Source organism: Cygnus olor, chromosome 13 (assembly GCF_009769625.2).
Source record: "Cygnus olor isolate bCygOlo1 chromosome 13, bCygOlo1.pri.v2, whole genome shotgun sequence".
In the NCBI taxonomy this organism is placed as follows: domain Eukaryota; kingdom Metazoa; phylum Chordata; class Aves; order Anseriformes; family Anatidae; genus Cygnus; species Cygnus olor.
In genome coordinates, this window is record NC_049181.1 from 15,579,861 (window position 1) to 15,598,084 (window position 18,224).

General features: G+C 56.5%; 1 protein-coding gene across 4 annotated transcripts; it reads left to right on the top strand.

Moving 5' to 3' along the window:
* The first annotated feature begins 3,218 nt into the window (after positions 1-3,218).
* On the top strand, positions 3,219-14,916 carry SPRY3 (sprouty RTK signaling antagonist 3). Of its 4 annotated transcripts, none has more exons than XM_040572616.1 (2): positions 3,219-3,239; positions 8,227-14,916. In XM_040572616.1, the coding sequence occupies exon 2, from the start codon at positions 8,274-8,276 to the stop codon at positions 9,192-9,194; it is 921 nt and encodes a 306-aa protein (XP_040428550.1). In that variant the 5' UTR covers positions 3,219-3,239; positions 8,227-8,273; the 3' UTR covers positions 9,195-14,916. The 4 variants fall into 4 exon arrangements, with proteins under 4 accessions (XP_040428550.1, XP_040428549.1, XP_040428547.1 ...); XM_040572615.1 differs by lacking the exon at positions 3,219-3,239 and adding an exon at positions 3,471-3,731; XM_040572613.1 differs by lacking the exon at positions 3,219-3,239 and adding an exon at positions 4,174-5,145.
* The last annotated feature ends 3,308 nt before the right edge of the window (positions 14,917-18,224 follow it).

Sequence of the window (18,224 nt, forward strand, 5' to 3'; positions counted from 1 at the left end):
GCAGGCAGGGATGGAGCTGTTCCCCGATTTGGAAGAGCTGAGAAGGCTTTGAGCATCCTTTAACAAACCTTTTCTCCATCCTAAGAGCAGGAAGAACCCAGCGTGGCTGGCCATGCTATGCACAGAGAAAGGAGGAATATTTGGGGCTGGGATGTGCACGGAGCAGGGAAGAGCTTGGTTATTCCAAATTGAGGTGTTTTGGACCACCAGGATGGGCTGAGTCAAGAGGAGCATCAGAAGGAGTTAAATTCATGTTTTCTTTAGAAAAGCGGGGTCAGCGTGGGCTATAAATGGCTCCAACTACCTGCGAGGTGGCGGTGCTGATGAAGGGAGGGAATTGCCAGCAGCCCCCAGAGAGACAAGGGCCAGCAGCAGTGGGACAGGGGGGACAGACACGATTTTTAGTTGATGCACCTCTTGGAGGTGTCCTGGGCTCCCTGACCATGAGCAAAGCGAGGTCCTGCTGCAGCTTTGCTCTTCCCTTGGTGGCTTTGGTGCTCCTGCACCCTTCTGGGGTGGCCCTTGCTTGGGGATGCTCCAGCAAGCATCTGGGATGGGCTCCCCATGGGTGGGAGACGGGAGAGGGCACCCGGGTGGTGGGAACTGAGGGATGGGGCAAAGGGATGGATGCTGGAAGGGAGCAGAGCAAGCAAGGGAGCAAAGTGTGGGGAGAAAGCAAGGTCTGAGCCTTGCTGAGGTTTATTAAAGTTTAACAGAACAGAAACCCTGGTTTGCGTGGAGGGGACCAGCTATTTTTAGCCGTGGGTAGGATGTCAGCTCTGAAAATAGCCCGCTACCAGATCCTAATGAAATCCCTCTCCCTTTGGCTCTCACCCGGAGCGAGTTTGGAGGGGGAGGATCGCTGTCACACCCGCAGCTGAGGAGCTCCTGACATTCACAATGACTCGCCTTTTTGCTTTTTTTTTTTTTCTTTTTTTCCCCCCTATTCTTCACCGACTCTGCCTTACGCCGAGCAGAGGAGTCACCAGCCAAAAAAGTGAATGCGGGGGTGGTGCTGCTTAGCTACGGCCAAATCCCAGGCAACATGTGACCAGATTGGCAATTTAATACCGAGCCTTTCTCCCCTGTACACACGCGCTCAAGTTAAAGTGACATTGAAATCGGAGCTCAAAGAGCTGAAGGAAAAGAAATTGGGGGGAGCCGCCCCCTGCCCCATCCGCGGGGGATGAGCTTTGCTCGTTGGGTTGGGTTTGGAGTGGGAAGGTGGTACCTGGGTGCGGGAGGATGCTCGGGTCAGGTACCTGGGCTGGGAGGGGAACGAGAGGTGGAACATGTCTTGGGTGCATGGGTCTGCAGAGAGCTGGGGACAGCCGGGCACCTGCAGGAGGACTTCCTGAAAGCTATGGTGGAACTTCATCTGGCACCTCTGGAAAGCCAGTAGGCCCAAAGCGATGGCTGGCGATGGCTGCTGGAGAAGATCAGGGTGGTGGAGAAGCCACGGAGGGAGCACAAGGTGTAGGATCCAGGGAGAGAGGTGGACCTGAGGGCTTGGGGACACGTGCCCATGAGCCCCGTGGAGCAGTGCGTGTGCCCAGGTCTCCGTGTTGCACATCCACTTGCTTCTCCAGTGCTCTTTGCTCTGCACCGTGGTTTCTCAGCTGGGAGGGCAACGCGGATTTTGGTGGGGGAACCTCATGGTCCCAAACACGTTTTTTTTGCAGAAGAAGAGCACGTGGAGCTTGTCGATGCTGGTACTCAGCACCAGCACCAGCTTTGGCCAACACTTGCTGCTCGCTAGCTGCAACGGGACGTGGGGAGAGGCTGCTGTGCCCACCATTTGGTGGGGATCAGGTGCTGGATGTTCCCCCCGAGATGCCACCTCCTGCCTCGCCGCCGCCGCGTGGGGACCGCGCCATCTGCACCCGTGAGTCAGCAGGACCCACTCAGCACGTCTCCCGCAGGATCCGGGCAGCTTCTGCTCCCTCGGCGTGTTCCAGTCTCAGCTCATTAAAAGGACGCATCCTGAGCTCTTCGTTGGTGTTCGGTGCTGCCTGGCTCCATCTTCAGAGAAAAAGCTCTCACTGCACTCAATGGCTGCGCCTCCGCGGTGCCGCAGGCTGAGCCAGGGGCGCAGGATCCGGCCCGCGGGGCTCAGCCCTGCCTGCTGCCGAGCCGCGCCAGCGCAAGCAGGGTTAGCAGAGCGAGGTCTGACTCCAGAGCAACCGAGAGACGTCTCCGGGCCAGAAGTCTTGCACGGCAGTTTCTTTCCAGGGATTAGGAAAGGTTCGGAAGGAAAGCGCAAGGAAGGGCTTGCTTTTCTCCCCACTGCCTGCTGAGCAGAGGAACTGTGTGATATGGAAGGGAAATTATGTTTTCCCCCTCCCTGTGCTGCCATCTGTTTGTTTCAAGCCCGGTGGGGTGGCTGTACCTGGTTCCTCCTCACCGAGGCACGTTTTTGGAGCCACATGCCCCTGCACCCTGGGAGAGCTGCAGCCTTTCGATACCTTTCCCTGCACTGGCTGTTGCTTCTGAAGAGCGGGTGGCACTGTCTGGCTTCAAGTGGCTTTCACATAATACAGACTGTCAGGCTAGATGAACATCACCGTCCCTTCTGGCCCTAAAATCTGTGAATCTAAAAATTAGAGGGCACCAGCACTTCTTTGTTTCTGGCTGATTTAATCAGGGGAATCGCATGTTCTCTTTTTCCCCCCACCTTGTTTTCCTCCCCCCCGCATCATCTTTAGCTGAAGATGAATTTTCCCTCCCCCGGTGCCCAGGCTTGGCTACCAGCATCAGAAGAGATCAGACACCTTCAGCCTTGCCCTGGGACATTCCCCTCTCCCGACTGGTTCCCGGCAGTGAATTGTCCCACCGCCTGCACAGGGTGACCGGGGGTGCTGAAGCTTGGAGGCACCAGGCTCTCCTGGTTGCATTAAAATCCCAGCTGAGTACTTCAGGCTCCCGATTTAGCCCTTTTGCCTTCGTTAAAATGTGCGCTTGTTTCTGCACATCTCCAAAAAAACACTTTTTTTTTTTTTTTTCTCCTGTTGAGGAAAGGAAAATGGGTAACTCCCCACTTCTTTTACTGTCAGCTGTCCCAGGAGGAGATGCTCCAAAATAAGAGCAGAGAACAGGACTCAGGAGAGCTGCTTCTCTCCCCACCCCTTAGGACAGGACCCCAAGGGCATTTGAGGGGTTAAAAGGCGGCGGATTCAAGCTGGGAGGAGTGACGCCAACCCAGCGGGGGAGCCAGGATCAGGCTTGGCTGGCTGTCGCAGGTAGCTTGGGGACACGGGGCACAGCGCTGCGGGAGGGATGCTAAATCCTCCGCTCGCCTCCACTCATGGGGAGAGATTATCCTAGAGCCAAGGGGGTCTCGCATCATCCTCTGATACCGCTTATGTTGTGGCAGTGCATGGCCAGGGGTCTGCATCCTCATCCCTATGGCGAAAATCCCTCCTAAAACCTGCTGGAGGCTTAGTCCCAGACCCTTCCTTTGGGAGCATCCCTAAACTTTTCTCCTCTGCACATTCATTCCGGTTCCCAGCCCTCCTCTTCGGAGATGCTGCGGTCAATAACTCCCCAGGAGGCTGCTATTCTCCCTCCGCTTCCCACCCTCCCACTTGTCTCGGCATCTCCGCATTCATGCCTCTCGGCCCTCCCTCGGCAGCCGGTGAGGAATAAAGTGGCGCGGGCTGAGCACGACGCGGGCTGCACCAGGGATGCTGTGAGCCGGCGGAGGGAAAGCCTGAATCACCGCGCGCCTCGAGGTGGGAGTGAGAGATTGGGGCTGAGAGAAAGGGAGGACAGGACGCACACGTGCTGTTCGGAGGCAGGCGCTGGCAGCCAGCCGGCGGTCGCTGGGATTTGGGCACCTCGTTCCTTTCTGCGCCTTTAAAGCCTGCGCTGAGAGCGATGTGGAGAAGAGGAGGGGCTGGTCGGAGCGTGGAGACGCGGCGTTGAGGCTCTGCCCAGAGCCCAGGCTGAGGGATGCTCTCAGGGCTGCCTTCACCCCTCCTGGAGGAGCATCTCTGGAGGCATCCCGTGTAGACGGAGAAATGCTCAGCAAAAAAATGAGCCTGGAAGGGCTCAGCTGGGTGCCACTGGAGGGCAGAGGCCCTGGTCACTGCTGGCCTTCTGCTGGCGTGAACTGGGAGGGAGCCACTGAGGTCAGTGGGATCCTCCTGGTTAGTGCCCACGTGCTGTGCCCTCTTCTGCCCCCCCAGCCCGTCCCGCTGCCACGCACCCAGACCTGCCCTGCCCTGGGAAGTGGGTTCTGTGCTGGCTTCAGCCCAGCTCCTCAGAAATGGGTCCTCGGCATCCCCCGAGCTGCTGATGTTGTTTGCCAGGCCAACAAACACCACTAGAAAAGGATTCAGGAGGGCTCGAGGGGAACAAAGTGAGGCTGGGAGCTCCAGCAGGGTCCGTAGCCCCGTCCAACATGCAGAGGTCTTGTGTCTTCAGAGCTGCTAATCCCCGTCCAGTTACCTCTGGATGGGGCCGAGGGGTGTCACAAGGGTCCTCAGTGCACCCAAGCCTCAGAGCAGGCAGCACGAGGAGGGAGGGAGCAGCGTTTGGGACAGAAGGTCCCCATCCCGTAAGGACCTTGAGGCTGAGGTTTGTTTCTGGGAGAACAGAGAGCCGGGGGCTGGGGTGGAGGAGCCCGGCATGCAGAAGCCCCTTCCCAGCCTCTGAGCTTCTATCACAGGAGCTAATTTGGTCATCGGCGTGGACTTTTTAGTAGAGTAAGGTGTGGACAGCATCCAGGCTCTATTGATGCTCCTGAGATGCCCAGGAAGAGGTGACTGGGACGGGGATCAGAGGGCAGAAGGTGACGGTGCCCATCGCCTGGCCAGTTCCGTGTCAAGGTGACAGCGCGCGTCGCTCCCAGCCCTTGCTCCCATGGCCAAACCCGACACAGCTCGGCCACGGCGACTGATCTGAGGGCTTACGCCGGGCTGCCACCCGCGGCCCCCGGGGACCAGGGCCGGGGAGAGCGGGGCCGTGCTGGTGGGCGCGGAGGGGGGAAGCGGAGCCCGAGAGGAGACGGAAATGTTTAAATAGCGCCTGCTGCATCCCGCAGCTCTCGGCTCTGTTGCAGTCATTATCTGGGGAGCGGATGCACAGGGCTCTGTGGGGACCGCTAATGGGCCGATTCAATTTCAGCTGGATGACGCCACTTAGGTAAGCATTAAGAGCTCCAGCTCCGGGAAGGCGAGCGGCAGAGAGAGAGAGGGAGAGCGAGAGATGCTAACGGGCAGCAATAAATCCCTCCCTCCCTCCCATCCTCCACGCTGCCCCCATTCACAAGGAGCTCCGGGGAGCTGCCTGCATTCACAAACCCGGCCCGGGCAGCCCTCCCGGGCTCTCCCTCGCTGCCCCCGGCTGCGGGGCCGGGGGGGCGGGCGGTGCCCCCCGCCCATGCCCGTCGCCCGCCCCTAGGCAGCCCCGCGGCGGGGGCTGGCGGCGGCTGGGCACGGCGGATGGAGCGGCGGCGGGGTGAGTGGGGACGGGGCGGGGGGCACGCGTGGGCGCTGGGGCGCGGGGGTGGCCGCGGGGGAGGAACGGGGAGCAGGAAGAAATAGGGAAAAAGGTGGGAAAGGGGGGTGTCGGCTGCCAGCGCGGGGTGCGTGGGTTCGGGGTGTCCCGCGTGGGGGGCGTGCGGGGAGGGCTGCGGGCGCCCGGAGGCGGCGGGGATGGGCACGGGGGTGCGGGTGGGAGCCCGGCCACGCGTGGGCACCGGGGGGCGCCGGAGGGGAGAGCGTGGGTGAAGCCCCCCTCTTCTCCCACCTGGGAGCTCTGCGAGGCTCGGCCCCGGCTCGCAGCCGCCTCCAGCGCCTGTAAATCATTTGCTTTTACGATCCCCTCCTCTGGCCCATTATCACACGAACTTTATATGTTTGGGGCTGCTGGCGGCCATAAAGCTCGCCCGGTTTCCGGGGCTGGCATGCCCGCTTGGCAGGCAGGGTGTGAGGAGGAGGCTGGGGACACGCTGCCTCGGTCCCCCTCCCGGCCGGGCAGGTAGGCAGGGAGTGGGGACAACGCTTTGGGGACAGGGCAGGGACCTGCTGCAGCCCCCCCAGCCCAGCTGGTTTCTGTCTGGAGCAGGGAGGGATGGGAGCAAGTGGGGTCCCCACCGGCTCATCCAGCCCCTCTTCCCCCGTCCCACTGTACCAGGGGACCCACAGGTCCTCCACCCCCATTTCATGTCTGCTCAGGTCCCAGAAGGGGACACCTCTGTCTAACCCCTGCGTCTGGGGATGGTAGGTCCAGGAGCATCCGGACCCTGCTGTGGGTCCTCCTAGGACTTGTCACGCCCTGGGCGCTGCATCCAAGGCCGGGACCCAGATCCCAAGTGTCCCGGCTGCAATGCGCTGTGCGTTCCTACTGCCTGCTGTCCCCCCCACCTTGCAGTGTCCCCCGCGCTGCTCCTCCTGCCTAAGCGTGGCTCTCGTGTCTCCTGAGCTCTGCTTCTTGCCTGGAGGATTGGGCGTAGCTGTGCTGGGTCTGCTCTTTGCCTGCTCTCAGTCTCTCAGTTCCACTCTTTCCATCCCCGTGGGACCCTCCACTGTCCCTGGTCTCTCCCTTTGGCTCACACCTTGCTTGAAGCCCCCCATGGGAACCTGCCCAGAGCCCCCCGTCTGCCTGGCTGGAGTCCTAAAGCCCAAATCCCACCAAATCCCAGCACCCAGGATGGAGGGGACGGACACCCAGATGCGAGGAGCCCCTCCTGCACTGGGTGTAAATCATTGTGATCCCCCCCGAGATGGGATCTGGGTCCCGAGGGACACAGGACCCCACCGAGGTGGCTCTGCTCCCTCCTGCACGGTCCCATCCACAGATGTGCCACATTTCCGCAGGGGTCCGGAGGGCTCCAGCTCTCCAGCCCTTGCCTCAGCAAGAGCCTCCGGGTGATGTGCTCAGCGGCAGCAGGTAACAGAAGGCAGGAGGCTGTTTCCCATCCTGGAAGCATGTTCACAAAAATTGTCTGGGCCAGCCGTGCCCTCTCAGCTCACCTTGCTATTGCCGCTAAAGAAATCGGTACCAAACCAGCTGTGGGCAGCCAGGGAGAGTGACCCCCTCGCTGCCCGCATTGCCCTGGATGGGGCGAGCATCTCGCTCGAGACAGCTTGGAGATGGGCTCCTTGCAAAGGAAAAAACAACAAATCTAAGCAGATTGGTTGCCTTTTCTTTCCGGGAAGGGGGATGGGAGAGGGCAGATCTTGCTTTAACAGTCAAAGTAAGTTGCCTTTGCTTTTCCCTGCTCTTCAAGGTCAGCCTAGCTAATGAAAATCAATCTTCCCTCTGCCTCTCTCTGCTGCATGAGCAGATTCTACCTGTGGCCCCTCACCTACTTGAAAGCCACTGCCTGGCCTGCTGGCCACAGGGAGCTTCCTATCGAAACACAGCCTTCCTGTGGGCACCGTGACAATATCGGTGTCACCCGCGGATCACACATTTGATCTGCCAGAAAATGGCTTTGTCCCGGGGAAGCTGGCTGCACACGAAAAGCATGTATCCGACGTTGAAATCTGGACATGATTTTGCTGGGGGGAAAGCTTCTGGATGGGTACTGGCATGCAATGAAGGGCATCCCTGCTGCTGCTCCATTTTTGCGTGGCAGCTTCAGTGCAGGAGCAAGACAAGCTGCTAAATCAGCTTTGCCAGCTTCACACTGTGTTTGTGGTGGGGTTAAGGAGACACTTGCCCTTCCTTGATGTTCAGGATGGGGATGCAAGTGGGAAACCTGGACCCTGCAGTGGGAGATGCCAGGACTTGGGGAGTCCCAGTCCCTGGCCAAGCACATGTCGTATTAGTGGTGATTTGTTGCTGTTGCTGCTTGAAATCAAATGTGTTTGGTTCCCCTCCTTCTCTGTGCCCCTGGCTCATGACAGTCTCCTGATCTGGAGGAGATGCTGTTCCCAGCTCCGGCACTGGACAAGCCTCAGCTTCACATTTCCCCTCCTCTAGGGAGGAAGGACAGTGCCCATCAGTGCTGGCAGGAGGATGGGGAACCTCCTCGGGAAGGACATGGAAAGCATGGGGAGATGCTGCACCCTCCTTTGTCAAGGGACAGCTCTCACAGTCCCGCTTTTTGGAAATGTCCGGGCCAAAGTCTCCCCAGGCTCAGGAGTACTTTGAGGCTTGCTGTGGGAATAACTTCGTTAGGAGCTCTGCGGTCAGTCTTTGCTCCCAGGGCTTTAGGGACGGTCTCATTATGAAATGTAACATGAATGTTTTCTCTGTCTTCCTGCCCTGTTTTAGGATTTTTAGATGTGCCCTGATGCCGCAGGGTCTCTTTGCTCCTGGAAATGCAGCTCTCTTCCAGTGTGGCTGAGCTCAGCTGCGACGAGACGATGGACCCACCCGCCGAGGACTTCCAGCAGGTCCTGTCCATTGACCAAATCCGCTCCATCCGTGCCAGCAACAACTACGTGGAGAGGCCGGCTGCCTGCTTCCAGCAAGCCCGCTCCAACCCGTCCCTGTCGCAGCCACCGCACAAGCAGGAGTGGCCTCAGGACCGCCTGGTGTCTTCCACCTTCCCGGACCTGCACCGCAGCCACAGCCAGCAGCACCAGATGCCACCCCTGCAGCAACCCATGAGCCATTCCAGCACGGCCAGCTCCGTGTCCCAAAGCACCACCGCCTCCGACCAGCGCCTCCTGAGCAGCCTGACGCCGTCCCACTCGGGCCACTCGCTCATCCGGACGCAGCCCCGGGCCGGCGAGCTGAAGCCGGAGGAGTCTCCGCTGAAGGGGGCGGTGGAGAAGCCCAGCCTGCACGCCGGGCACCTCTTCATCTGCGAGGAGTGCGGGCGGTGCAAGTGCGCCCGCTGCACGGCCGCCCGCAGCCTGCCCTCCTGCTGGCTCTGCAACCAGCGCTGCCTCTGCTCCCCCGAGAGCCTCCTCGACTACGGGACTTGCCTCTGCTGCGTCAAGGGTCTCTTCTACCACTGCTCCACCGATGACGAGGACACCTGCGCCGATGACCCCTGCTCCTGTGGGCCGGGGTCCTGCTGCGCCCGCTGGGCTGCCATGAGCTTCCTCTCCCTCCTCATGCCCTGCCTCTGCTGCTACTTTCCCACCTTGGGGTGCCTCAAACTTTGCCAGCGGGGTTACGACGGCCTGAAACGCCCCGGCTGCCGCTGCCAGACCCACACCAACACGGTGTGCAGAAAGATCTCCTCCTCCAGCGGCACGCCTTTCCCCAAGACGCTGGATAAGCCGGTATGACCCTCCCGGGGAGGAGAAGCAGGCTTGATTCCTCTTCCTCCTCCTCTCCCCTTCATCCCTGTCCTCCTTTGGCTCCCTCCGCTCTGCTGTGCTCCCCCTGCCCACCGCCTCCTCTTGGGAACGAGACTCAGGGTCCCCCGGCCACCAGGAGCACGCAGGCTGTGGCTCTTCCCACGGGAGGAAGAGGTGGTTCCACGCATCCCAAGCCGGAGTCCTCCAGGAGCCTGGACTCGTTCTCTCCTCCTCTCCTTCCAGCACTTTTCATGGGTGGTCTCCACTTTCTGCCACTGCCCACAGCCCACTTCCCCAGGTGCTGCAGGGCTCCCCCAGGCAGCAGCGGCTTCCCCGCCTGCTTGGAAGCCACTGGGAGATGCCAGCTAGCTCTGAAATGAGATGGCATCTCATTTTGTGCTGCCTCCAAGAGGAAGGGAAGGTGTGGGAAGCTTTCGAAACCTTTTGGCTCCCGCCCAGCTGCAGCGAGGGGAAGGTCCCCCTGGGATTTGATGGAGAGCGAGATGCTGGTTTGAAATAGCCATTCATTCCTCCACGCCTGGAGGTGCAGTGCTGGAGGGGCTGCCTCCAAAGTGCAAACCTGGTGGGATGGGAGGGAGTTGGTGCTCCCCCCAAGCTCTGTCCCATCACTGAGCAGATGCTGCACCTTCCCTTCTACCCTCACAGGCTTGTCCTTGGGGGTAGGGTGAAGTAGCCATGGGGATAGGAGCTTTGTCCCACCATCCTGTTCCCTAGATCTGCCTTCTGCCTGTCTGGTACCTTCCACCAGCACTGAATTCACTTTAAAAGAGTCCCTAAACCCAACTATCAACAGCCAGCGCTGCTCTCCCTGCCACTTAGCACTGATGTGGGGGGACTCCCCAGTGGGGGGGCCCTGCTTTGGGTTGGGGAAAATGGAGAGCAGAAAGGGATGTCCAAAGACGGGAACCTGACCTTCCCTCCCTGCGGAGGTTGCCTTTGAGTCCTCGCCTTGCTTTCCTTTGCCATCAGCGTGCCACACCACCACCAGTGTCACTGCTGAGGGCATTCTGTGACAGCGTTGGCAAACTGGAAATGGGGCTGAACCGAGCCCTTGGGCTGGGCCATCTGCAGACCAGAAGGAAACCTGAGACAGGGTCAGTGCTCCATGATTTATGTGCTATGATAAAAAGTCAATCCCATTGCTGCAGCTGGGGGGCGATCCTCCTGGACCTGGACCCCCATCTCCGCTTGCATCGGCCATGGGTCGGGGGAGTTTGGAGCTGGGATGCTGTCCCAGCGCTCGGCTCTGCCCACCCGTCCCTCCCTCAAGACGTGTGTGTGCGGAGGGAAGTGAATGGTTCCCCTGGAGAAATATATGCAACGTCTCCCTTGGCTTCCTCCAAGACCCTGCCGTCCAGGGCTTGCCCATTGCATTCACTCAGCCACCTCTTTCCGTAGAGTTCTGTGGATCTATTTTTGTATATATAAATATAACGTTAGGATGGCTAGGACTATTACTAATAATATCCATGATACTGCTGTGAATGGTGCCAGATGCAAGGTTTGGCTTCCTGGTACACTTGCACATGCTGGAAGATGATTTCCAAGTCTGTTTATTGCTAATCCTAGACCTTTAGTTCCTGGGTAGTCGGGAGAGGGGGACAGGGAGGTTTGCAGGCTGCAGAGAGGGGATAGGATTTAGTGCTGGCTTGCAGTGAGCCAGGAGGTAGGCTTTCATGATGGGATTCATCTTCCCATACATTTGCTATCTAAAATCCGCGTCTGATCCAAGCTCCCTCTGCTGCAGAAAAAAGCAGCTCCAGGGAGTGATTCATCCCCCTTGAAAACATTAATTAAATCGTGCTCTGGCGGTGCCCGACTCCCTTGACTCTAAGGGACCCAGATGTTGAACTTGTGGCAGGGGAGGTGGATCCCATCCGTGGTGTGAAGTTTGTGCCTGGGGCGTGTTACGGGCACGACTGAGATCCTGACCCTGGTCTCACCTGGAGCCTGAGGGGTGCTGATGGAAGATGTTTCCTCTGGCCAGACAGAGAGCCCACCTCCGTGAGTGGTAGGGAATTCAGGGTGGTGCTGGGGCTTGCAGCAAGGATCTCCTAGTGTTCAGAAGGGAGAAGATGATGCCCGAGCAGTTTGCAGGTCCTCCATGGCCAGCCATTTGGGTTTTAAGGCAATAACCTTCTCAGAAAATAGCCTGTAGGTGTCTGTACCACCACAAGACAAGTCCATCTCTGTGGCATTGGTTGTAAAATATTTTGCAAATGTATTTTTCCATATGCCGACAGTTGCTTGGCTCCCTATTTCCAAGCAGTGTTTCGGGGAGAGACTTCCACCAAGAGGCACCCTTCCTTTTCAACGCTCTGTTCACTTCTCTATTGGCGCTGATTAAACTTATTCCTCCTAGAAAGTGTAAATCTTTTTAGGGTAAAAATCCAACCCCCCCCCCCCCTTTTTTTTTTTCCATTGAGGATTTGAACTGTCTCACTTCAATGAGAATGTGAAATAGTTCATTGAAACTTTTAGAAGAAAACTAATGAACAGAATTTTCCAACTTGCTCTACTTTGATTTTTTTTTCCTCCTCCTTTTTAAATGGAGCTGTCTTGTAAATTTAGTTACCACCTCTGTATCTTTGCAATTCATTGCTTCCTCTCCTGATGGTGGAATGACTCAACATGTGAAGCTTCATCATTTTCACGGCCTCCCAAGTCATGCAAGCATGGGGTGACCTCCCCCAGGTGCTGGAGCTGCCGGATGAGGAGATGGCTGTCCAGATACCAGCTCCTCAGCGCCAGTTTGGCTTGGCACCAGCATGGCGAGGTGGAGCCCTGCACTACAACTGCAGCAAATTTGCCTTCTGTGATTGATAAGAGGCCAGGATGTCTTCTGCTTAATGGGCTTTTTCTGGGTCAGTGCGGAAGTCCCATTTCCCATAGGGAACCATGCCACAGCCTGGGCGCAGGGCTGAGGAGTCCGGCCAGGTCTCTTGGATGTCTGATCTGCAAGAAATGCCAAGTCTGTGAGATATATCGTATGGAATATGGGGCACGCAGACGGGCATTGACAGGAAGGGAGCCCCGGGTGGGCACGGAGGGCTGTCAGGCCATGCAGGGCTCAGTTTGGCTGTGTTGAGGGTAAAATGCAGAGCCACGTCCAGGTCTTATAGTTGCATGGGATGGAGATGTTCAGGACTGTCTGGCCCTACCCTGTTCATGGAGGCTTCATGCGGGGTTACTGCTTCCTGCTCATCTGGAGGGGCCTCGAAGAGCTCCCATTACTTGCTCTCGGCAGAAAAGACAGGTTGGGATTTGCCAAAAGCTCTCAGAGGAGGCCAGCTCTGGTTCTTTGAGCTCTTCTGCTGTCAGGAAGACTGTGGGCAGTCTCTGATCATTTTTTTTTCTTTTTTTTTTTTTCTCCCGAGCTTTTCCTAATGTCTTCAGACCAGATCCATCCTGCTCCTTCCCCATCTCTGCCTGCCAGATAGTTTGGTTTCCCTTTCGAGAGGACTCCAATTTTGGTTGGAATTGTGAGCCCCTTTCCTGCCCCACCCTGTAATGAGTCAGATAACATCTGCTCCAGATGTTTGTTTGCAGCTGCTTGTCCTGACAGTTTGGGTTTCTCTCTGTCCCGACGTGTCTTTTCTGGTTTTCTTTTTGGAGAGTCACATGTCAAGTCCTCTGTTTTCCCTGCACCCCTGTGACCCGACAAGGATGGATCTGCTTCACAAGAGAGCATTTCTCCACGTTGTGTGTCTGTGCTGGTCGTGGGCTCCTTTTCCAAGAAACACGTTAGGGCAAATTTAAGGAAAGAGAGACTCAGGTGCCAAAGGAGCAGGAGGCAGGGCAGGAGCTGCTGAGCAGGACCTGAGCTCCCCCTGCTCTGCTCTTCCCATCCGGATCTCCAAAGACTCCTGATGGTGCTTGCTCTGTGCCATTCCCCCAGCCCCGCTCCCCTCCTTCAATACTGGTAAATGTATGGACACTGTTGAGGAGAGGTTACTGGGGACCGGGGTGAAGACTCCATCCCATACCAGCTCCTCCAGCCCTCCTGGTGGAAGGGCAGAGGTGCTCCTTGGGCTGCTGCTCGGGTTGCCACCTACCCCTGAGAAACCTTGGTGCCTCGCATCAAAGCAGAAGCTGGCAGCTAAGGATCACCCAAAAAAAATAATAAAATTGATTTGTAGCGTTGGGTTTGGGGGGGAGAAGCTCTTTGGGATTGTATTCTCCTATCCTCATAAAATCCTGTTGAGTTGGCTCTTCCCCATCCTCAAGTATGATCCCAAAGACCGGTGGGGAAGTGTCATCGACCAAAAGATGCCAAAGCACAAAATTACAGTTTGCAGACAGCTGCTTTAGTGCAATAAAGAGGGATGAGCGGCGGGGCGAGAGAAGCTGCTGTAGGGTTTGTGCGAGTGGGCTGGCCCGGGGGGGGAATGCGCTATGCCCCAGCCTTGTTTCCAGCATCTGCTCTGTTAGGTTGCTTGCTCTCTCTGGTCCGTGGGTGTTTTGAGGCTGCATTGGATATTGGAAGGTCTTTTTGCGATCAGCATGTGAGGAAAGTAGAGAAGGATGTACCCCCTACTCCCCACCCCAAAGCCCATTGGTGCTCTTTAGTAGGCTCCAGGTGAGGCTCGCCTCCTTCTGGGAGCCCACGGAGCCCACTCCTGCAGGATGCTCGCAGCAGTTGCACGTTGCTGGTTGGGATCTGAACCAGAGCTGTGCTCTCCTTTGGGCTCGGCATGGTTTGGGGTACTTTTCAGTGCGCATTGGGATCTCTTGCAAGCTCCGTCTCCTTCTAGTAACCGCTCCGTGTCCCCAGAGCAGGAACCTGCCCAGGCGAGGCTTGGTCTGCCTGGGGTGCTTGTCACAGAAGAATCCCCTGAGGGCATAATCCAGGGGGCTGAAAGGTGCCCCGCAAGGGCCCGCAGGCAGGAGGGATGTTGGATGGATGGGGAGAGAACAAATGCCCCTTAGGGGCATGGTGAATGTCCCAGTGCTGAGCCAGGGGAAGCACTGGGCTGTGGGGGCAGAGGGCTCACACTGGGTCTCCGTCCTGCTGCGCCTTCCTGCAGCACCCAAAGGGCCTCAGCAGGACCAAACCCTCCCTGGTGTTGTGGCCCCCCTGGAGCTGGCAGGGCTGGTCCCCTCCTCCCCTGCCTGGAGCCCCTTTCCCCCTTCTCCTCCCCTTCTCCTCTGCCCATCTTCTCCCAAGGGCTCCCCCAGGCCTTCATGATGCTCGGCAGACAGGCAGCCCCCTGCCTCCCCAGGGGTCCTCAGCACAAAGTTCTCCTGAGAAGACGGGTCCCCTTGGCTTCAAAGGAGGGTCTTGTAGCAAGAACCGAAGCCTCTCCTTCTCCGTTTAATTGGTACAAAGGCATTCTGTACAGTGTATAAAGAGGTCCCTCCCCGGCTGCCTTTATTTGGGTTCCTTTCTATAAGGTATAATACATGTTTATAACCTGATGGCTGTTTTTTGACAATACTCTTGTACCTTTTAAGGGGAAAAAATAAAATTAAAAAAAAAAAACACAAAGTATTTATTTCAAAAGTTTATTTTAAAGATAAGAAAAAATAACCTATTTATTTTAATGCACCCCCTTCTGTTTGGTTTTCTTCTCTTGCAAAGCTAATAACTGTTACTGAACCACTGCTGAGATGAAAGAAGTAATTCTATGGGTGGCTTCACAAGCCCACTTAGAGCAAATATTCAATAAAAATATATATTAATTTTGAACGTGTCTTCTTGTCTTCATGGCGGCCAGGGCATGACTCAGGCTTTGGAAGGGCTCTTAACAGGTGCTGGCTCTGCATGGGCACTGCTGGCATGGGATGGGTGGTGGTGGGGATCAGTCTGGGCTCTCCAACATCTCCCCTGGGAGCCCTTCTGATGCTTAAAAAAATCTCACGAATCTCAGTGAGTGCTTCCTTGCTGTGAATGGCCCAGATCCTTGAGACAGGGTGGGTTCCTGGGCAGCAAAAGGAGGGAGTGAGGTAAGAAATCGCTGAGATCTGGGGGATTTTGGTCACCACGACACATCTCTGAAGCCCTTCTGCTGCCAGGAGAGTTGGGGTGCTGCCACAGGGCAGTGGACATCTGCAGGAGGAACTGTGGCTTGTCCATAGCTGTCTCTCCCCACTGGCTGCAGGAGGCACCTCAACGATGTGTTTGGCCTCAGAGGGACAAATCTATGCCGCAGCACCAGCAGCTGCTGGAGCAGACATGTGCCCGGATCTGCCTGCACATTACAGGCCAGTGTTAAATGCATCTGCATGTGCAGAGCCCAGTAACAACTTCTCGGCTCAAGAGTATCTTCTGTTCACGTGGAGCTCCCCTGCCACACAGATGCTGGATCTTTATTCAGGCACTTCCAGGGCATAAAGTCCCTTCCTATAGATTCAGTGGCCAATGAAGCCCACGGATAGTGGCACTTCCCGTAGCCCTGTCTGAACTCCCTGGCTTCAGTGCCCAGCCCTTGACCCTGTCTCCTCTTTCACAGGATGGTTTTGCTGAGGTAGACCTGTGCTCAAGACCCCTCTCAACCTTTGTGCTTCACTAAAAGCTTGCATTCTCCAAGCCTCACACCATAAAGCCTTTTCTCAGTCTGTTTCATTGGTTTTGGAGTCCTCTTTGTACCATCTCTGGTGCCAGAGTGTGCTTTCCAAAACATGTGCCAAGGCCTCAGCCACAGCATTTGGGATTTGCTTCAGGGCTTTGGAGGACAGATCCGAGTCCAATCCCTGCTGTGACTCACTCTCCCCCTGCTTCTAAAACAAAAGATGACTTTGGGCCATTTGTCACCCATTGCCTCATTTCATTGACAGAGTCCCTCATTCTTAGACACAGCCAACCAGTTTTGTTCCTAGATGCATAGCTTTTTTTAAATATGCTGGAGCCTTTTTGGTTTGTGTAGTTCCACCTTCCCAAGCCTAATCTGTCCCTATCAGTTCACGCCACCAATCTTACTGGCATCTACGTATCTTTATGATCTGTAAATCATAGAGGAAAGTTGAAGGAAAGCTCAGGACCTGAGCCCTAATGCCAGATTAACAAAGAAGCACAGGTCCACAGACTACATGAAAAAGCTGGTAATCGCTTACTTAGACACTTCCCTTCCCTTGCACAGAGAAATTCATGATAGTCCCAGGAATCTCAGAGTCATGGTAATTGGAAAGCAGGGCAATCTTTTGAACTGCAGTCCTTGGTGCTTCGCGCCCCTGTGCAGACCAAGGCCTCACAGGCCCAAGCACACCATGGCACACGCTGCCGGGCCCAGCGCCACGGGCTGGCTGGTGGGGCTGTGTGGGTCATGGACACGTAGCTGTGCCACCGGGGGGGGTGACTCACTCTTGTCGGCTTAGCTGAGAATAATAAACCGCCTTCTCTTGGCTAACATGGCCAGATGGCGTCCAGACCTGAGCGGCTCGTGCCATGCGGTCCTAGGCCCATGAAGCCCTCCCCTGGAGGCAGAAGCAAGAGTGGGTTTCCACCCTTTTGGCGTTGAAATCTTCCCTCGTCTTCTGAGGGAGCAAAACTGGCCCAATCTCAAATCTCTCCTGGATATCCAGGCATGACCCAGCACTCTGCTTGAACTGGAAACCCACCAGAAGCCAGCAGCCCTCCCCAGCCTGGAGAGCAAGGGTAGGTGTCTGCAGGCGAGAGGTTGGCTGTCTAGACAGCGGAAAGAAACAAGCCCTCTTAAGGACTCATTCATCTCTTCCTAAGATGGCTAAATAGGTCAGATGACTCATGCCCTGAAAGTGCCTATTTCTCTTCACTGACTACAAAAGGGGAAGGAGCTCTCAACAGTCCTCCGTGAGGGACGTCTGGAGGTAGCAGATCTGAACCTGGCTGCTGCTCCCGCGGGTCGGCAGGGGAATTCGGCTGCACCTGCGGATCCTAAACGCTGCCAGTGACTTCATCAGTCAGAGTGAGGAGGAGATGAAGGGATACTTAAATGCCAGCTCTTTTTAACCCTCATGCTGAAGGTGATATGGTAGGAACCTGGGCATACAGAGCTGGATAAGGTGGGGTAGAAGGTCAAATCTAGTTCCCAGCTGTCACCATAGGCTGTAGGGACCACACAGCAGAAGCTCAGGCTGGAGGAATTTGCAGAATGGCTTCTCCACAGTCACAAACATCTCCTAGGTCTTCCATAGTCATCCTCCACGTAGGGCTGAGAGCAGCTTATTGCTCTGTAGACCTCTGGCCACTGCTCTGGCCTGACGAAGTAAACGCTGCTTGGGTCCGAGCAGATATGAGAGCACAATCTGACAATGCCCCCAGGTCTGCTTTGCTTACAGCTGCTCAGCAAACTCTGGGATATGGGGCCCTGGAGAGATCATGGGGTTGGGATTCACCTGGAGCAGTGAGGGGGCAACTGGGAACATCTGAAATAGCCCAAACAAGAGATAACACCTGCAAAATACTATCCTGTGCTGAGACTGCAGCCCTGAAGATGCAGGGGGTCTTGCTCCCTATAAGCAAGAGGGTCTCCACGTCCCCAGAGATGGCAATGTGCCACGGTCCTTTTGCAAAATGGCCAGTTTGGTTATGAGCACCCCAAAATGCCTGCAGTTTATGGCACTGTCCTAATATTACAGACCCAACGTTTGGCCCTGCAAAACATCACGAGGTTGGCTTAAAAAAATCAAGATGCAGCTCACAGCAGATTCTTGTTTTTCGCTGCTGCTTTTGGAGGCTGACTGAGTCATGCTCACAAGCCTCTTTTGCCAGACACCAGGGCTAGCAGCTTCACTGAAATAATTAAATGAGCACGGAGGTTCTCATAGGAGCCGCGGAGATGGCGGTTCAGCTGGTGTCCCAGATGTGACAGCCTGGGGAGAAGAAGTGGGACTGGACACCTCAGACACAGGTCAAAGAGCTCAGGAAACTGCAGTGTGTGGGAAGAACCCCAAATTGGGGGTTGCTGCATGAGTAGCAGTGAAGGTCTCAAACCCTGGCTCATCAGCCAACGCTACTGTGAAGTTCCCCACTGGGGTCTGAAGAAGCAATGCTTTCTCCTGGCCAGTGGACACTCCCGT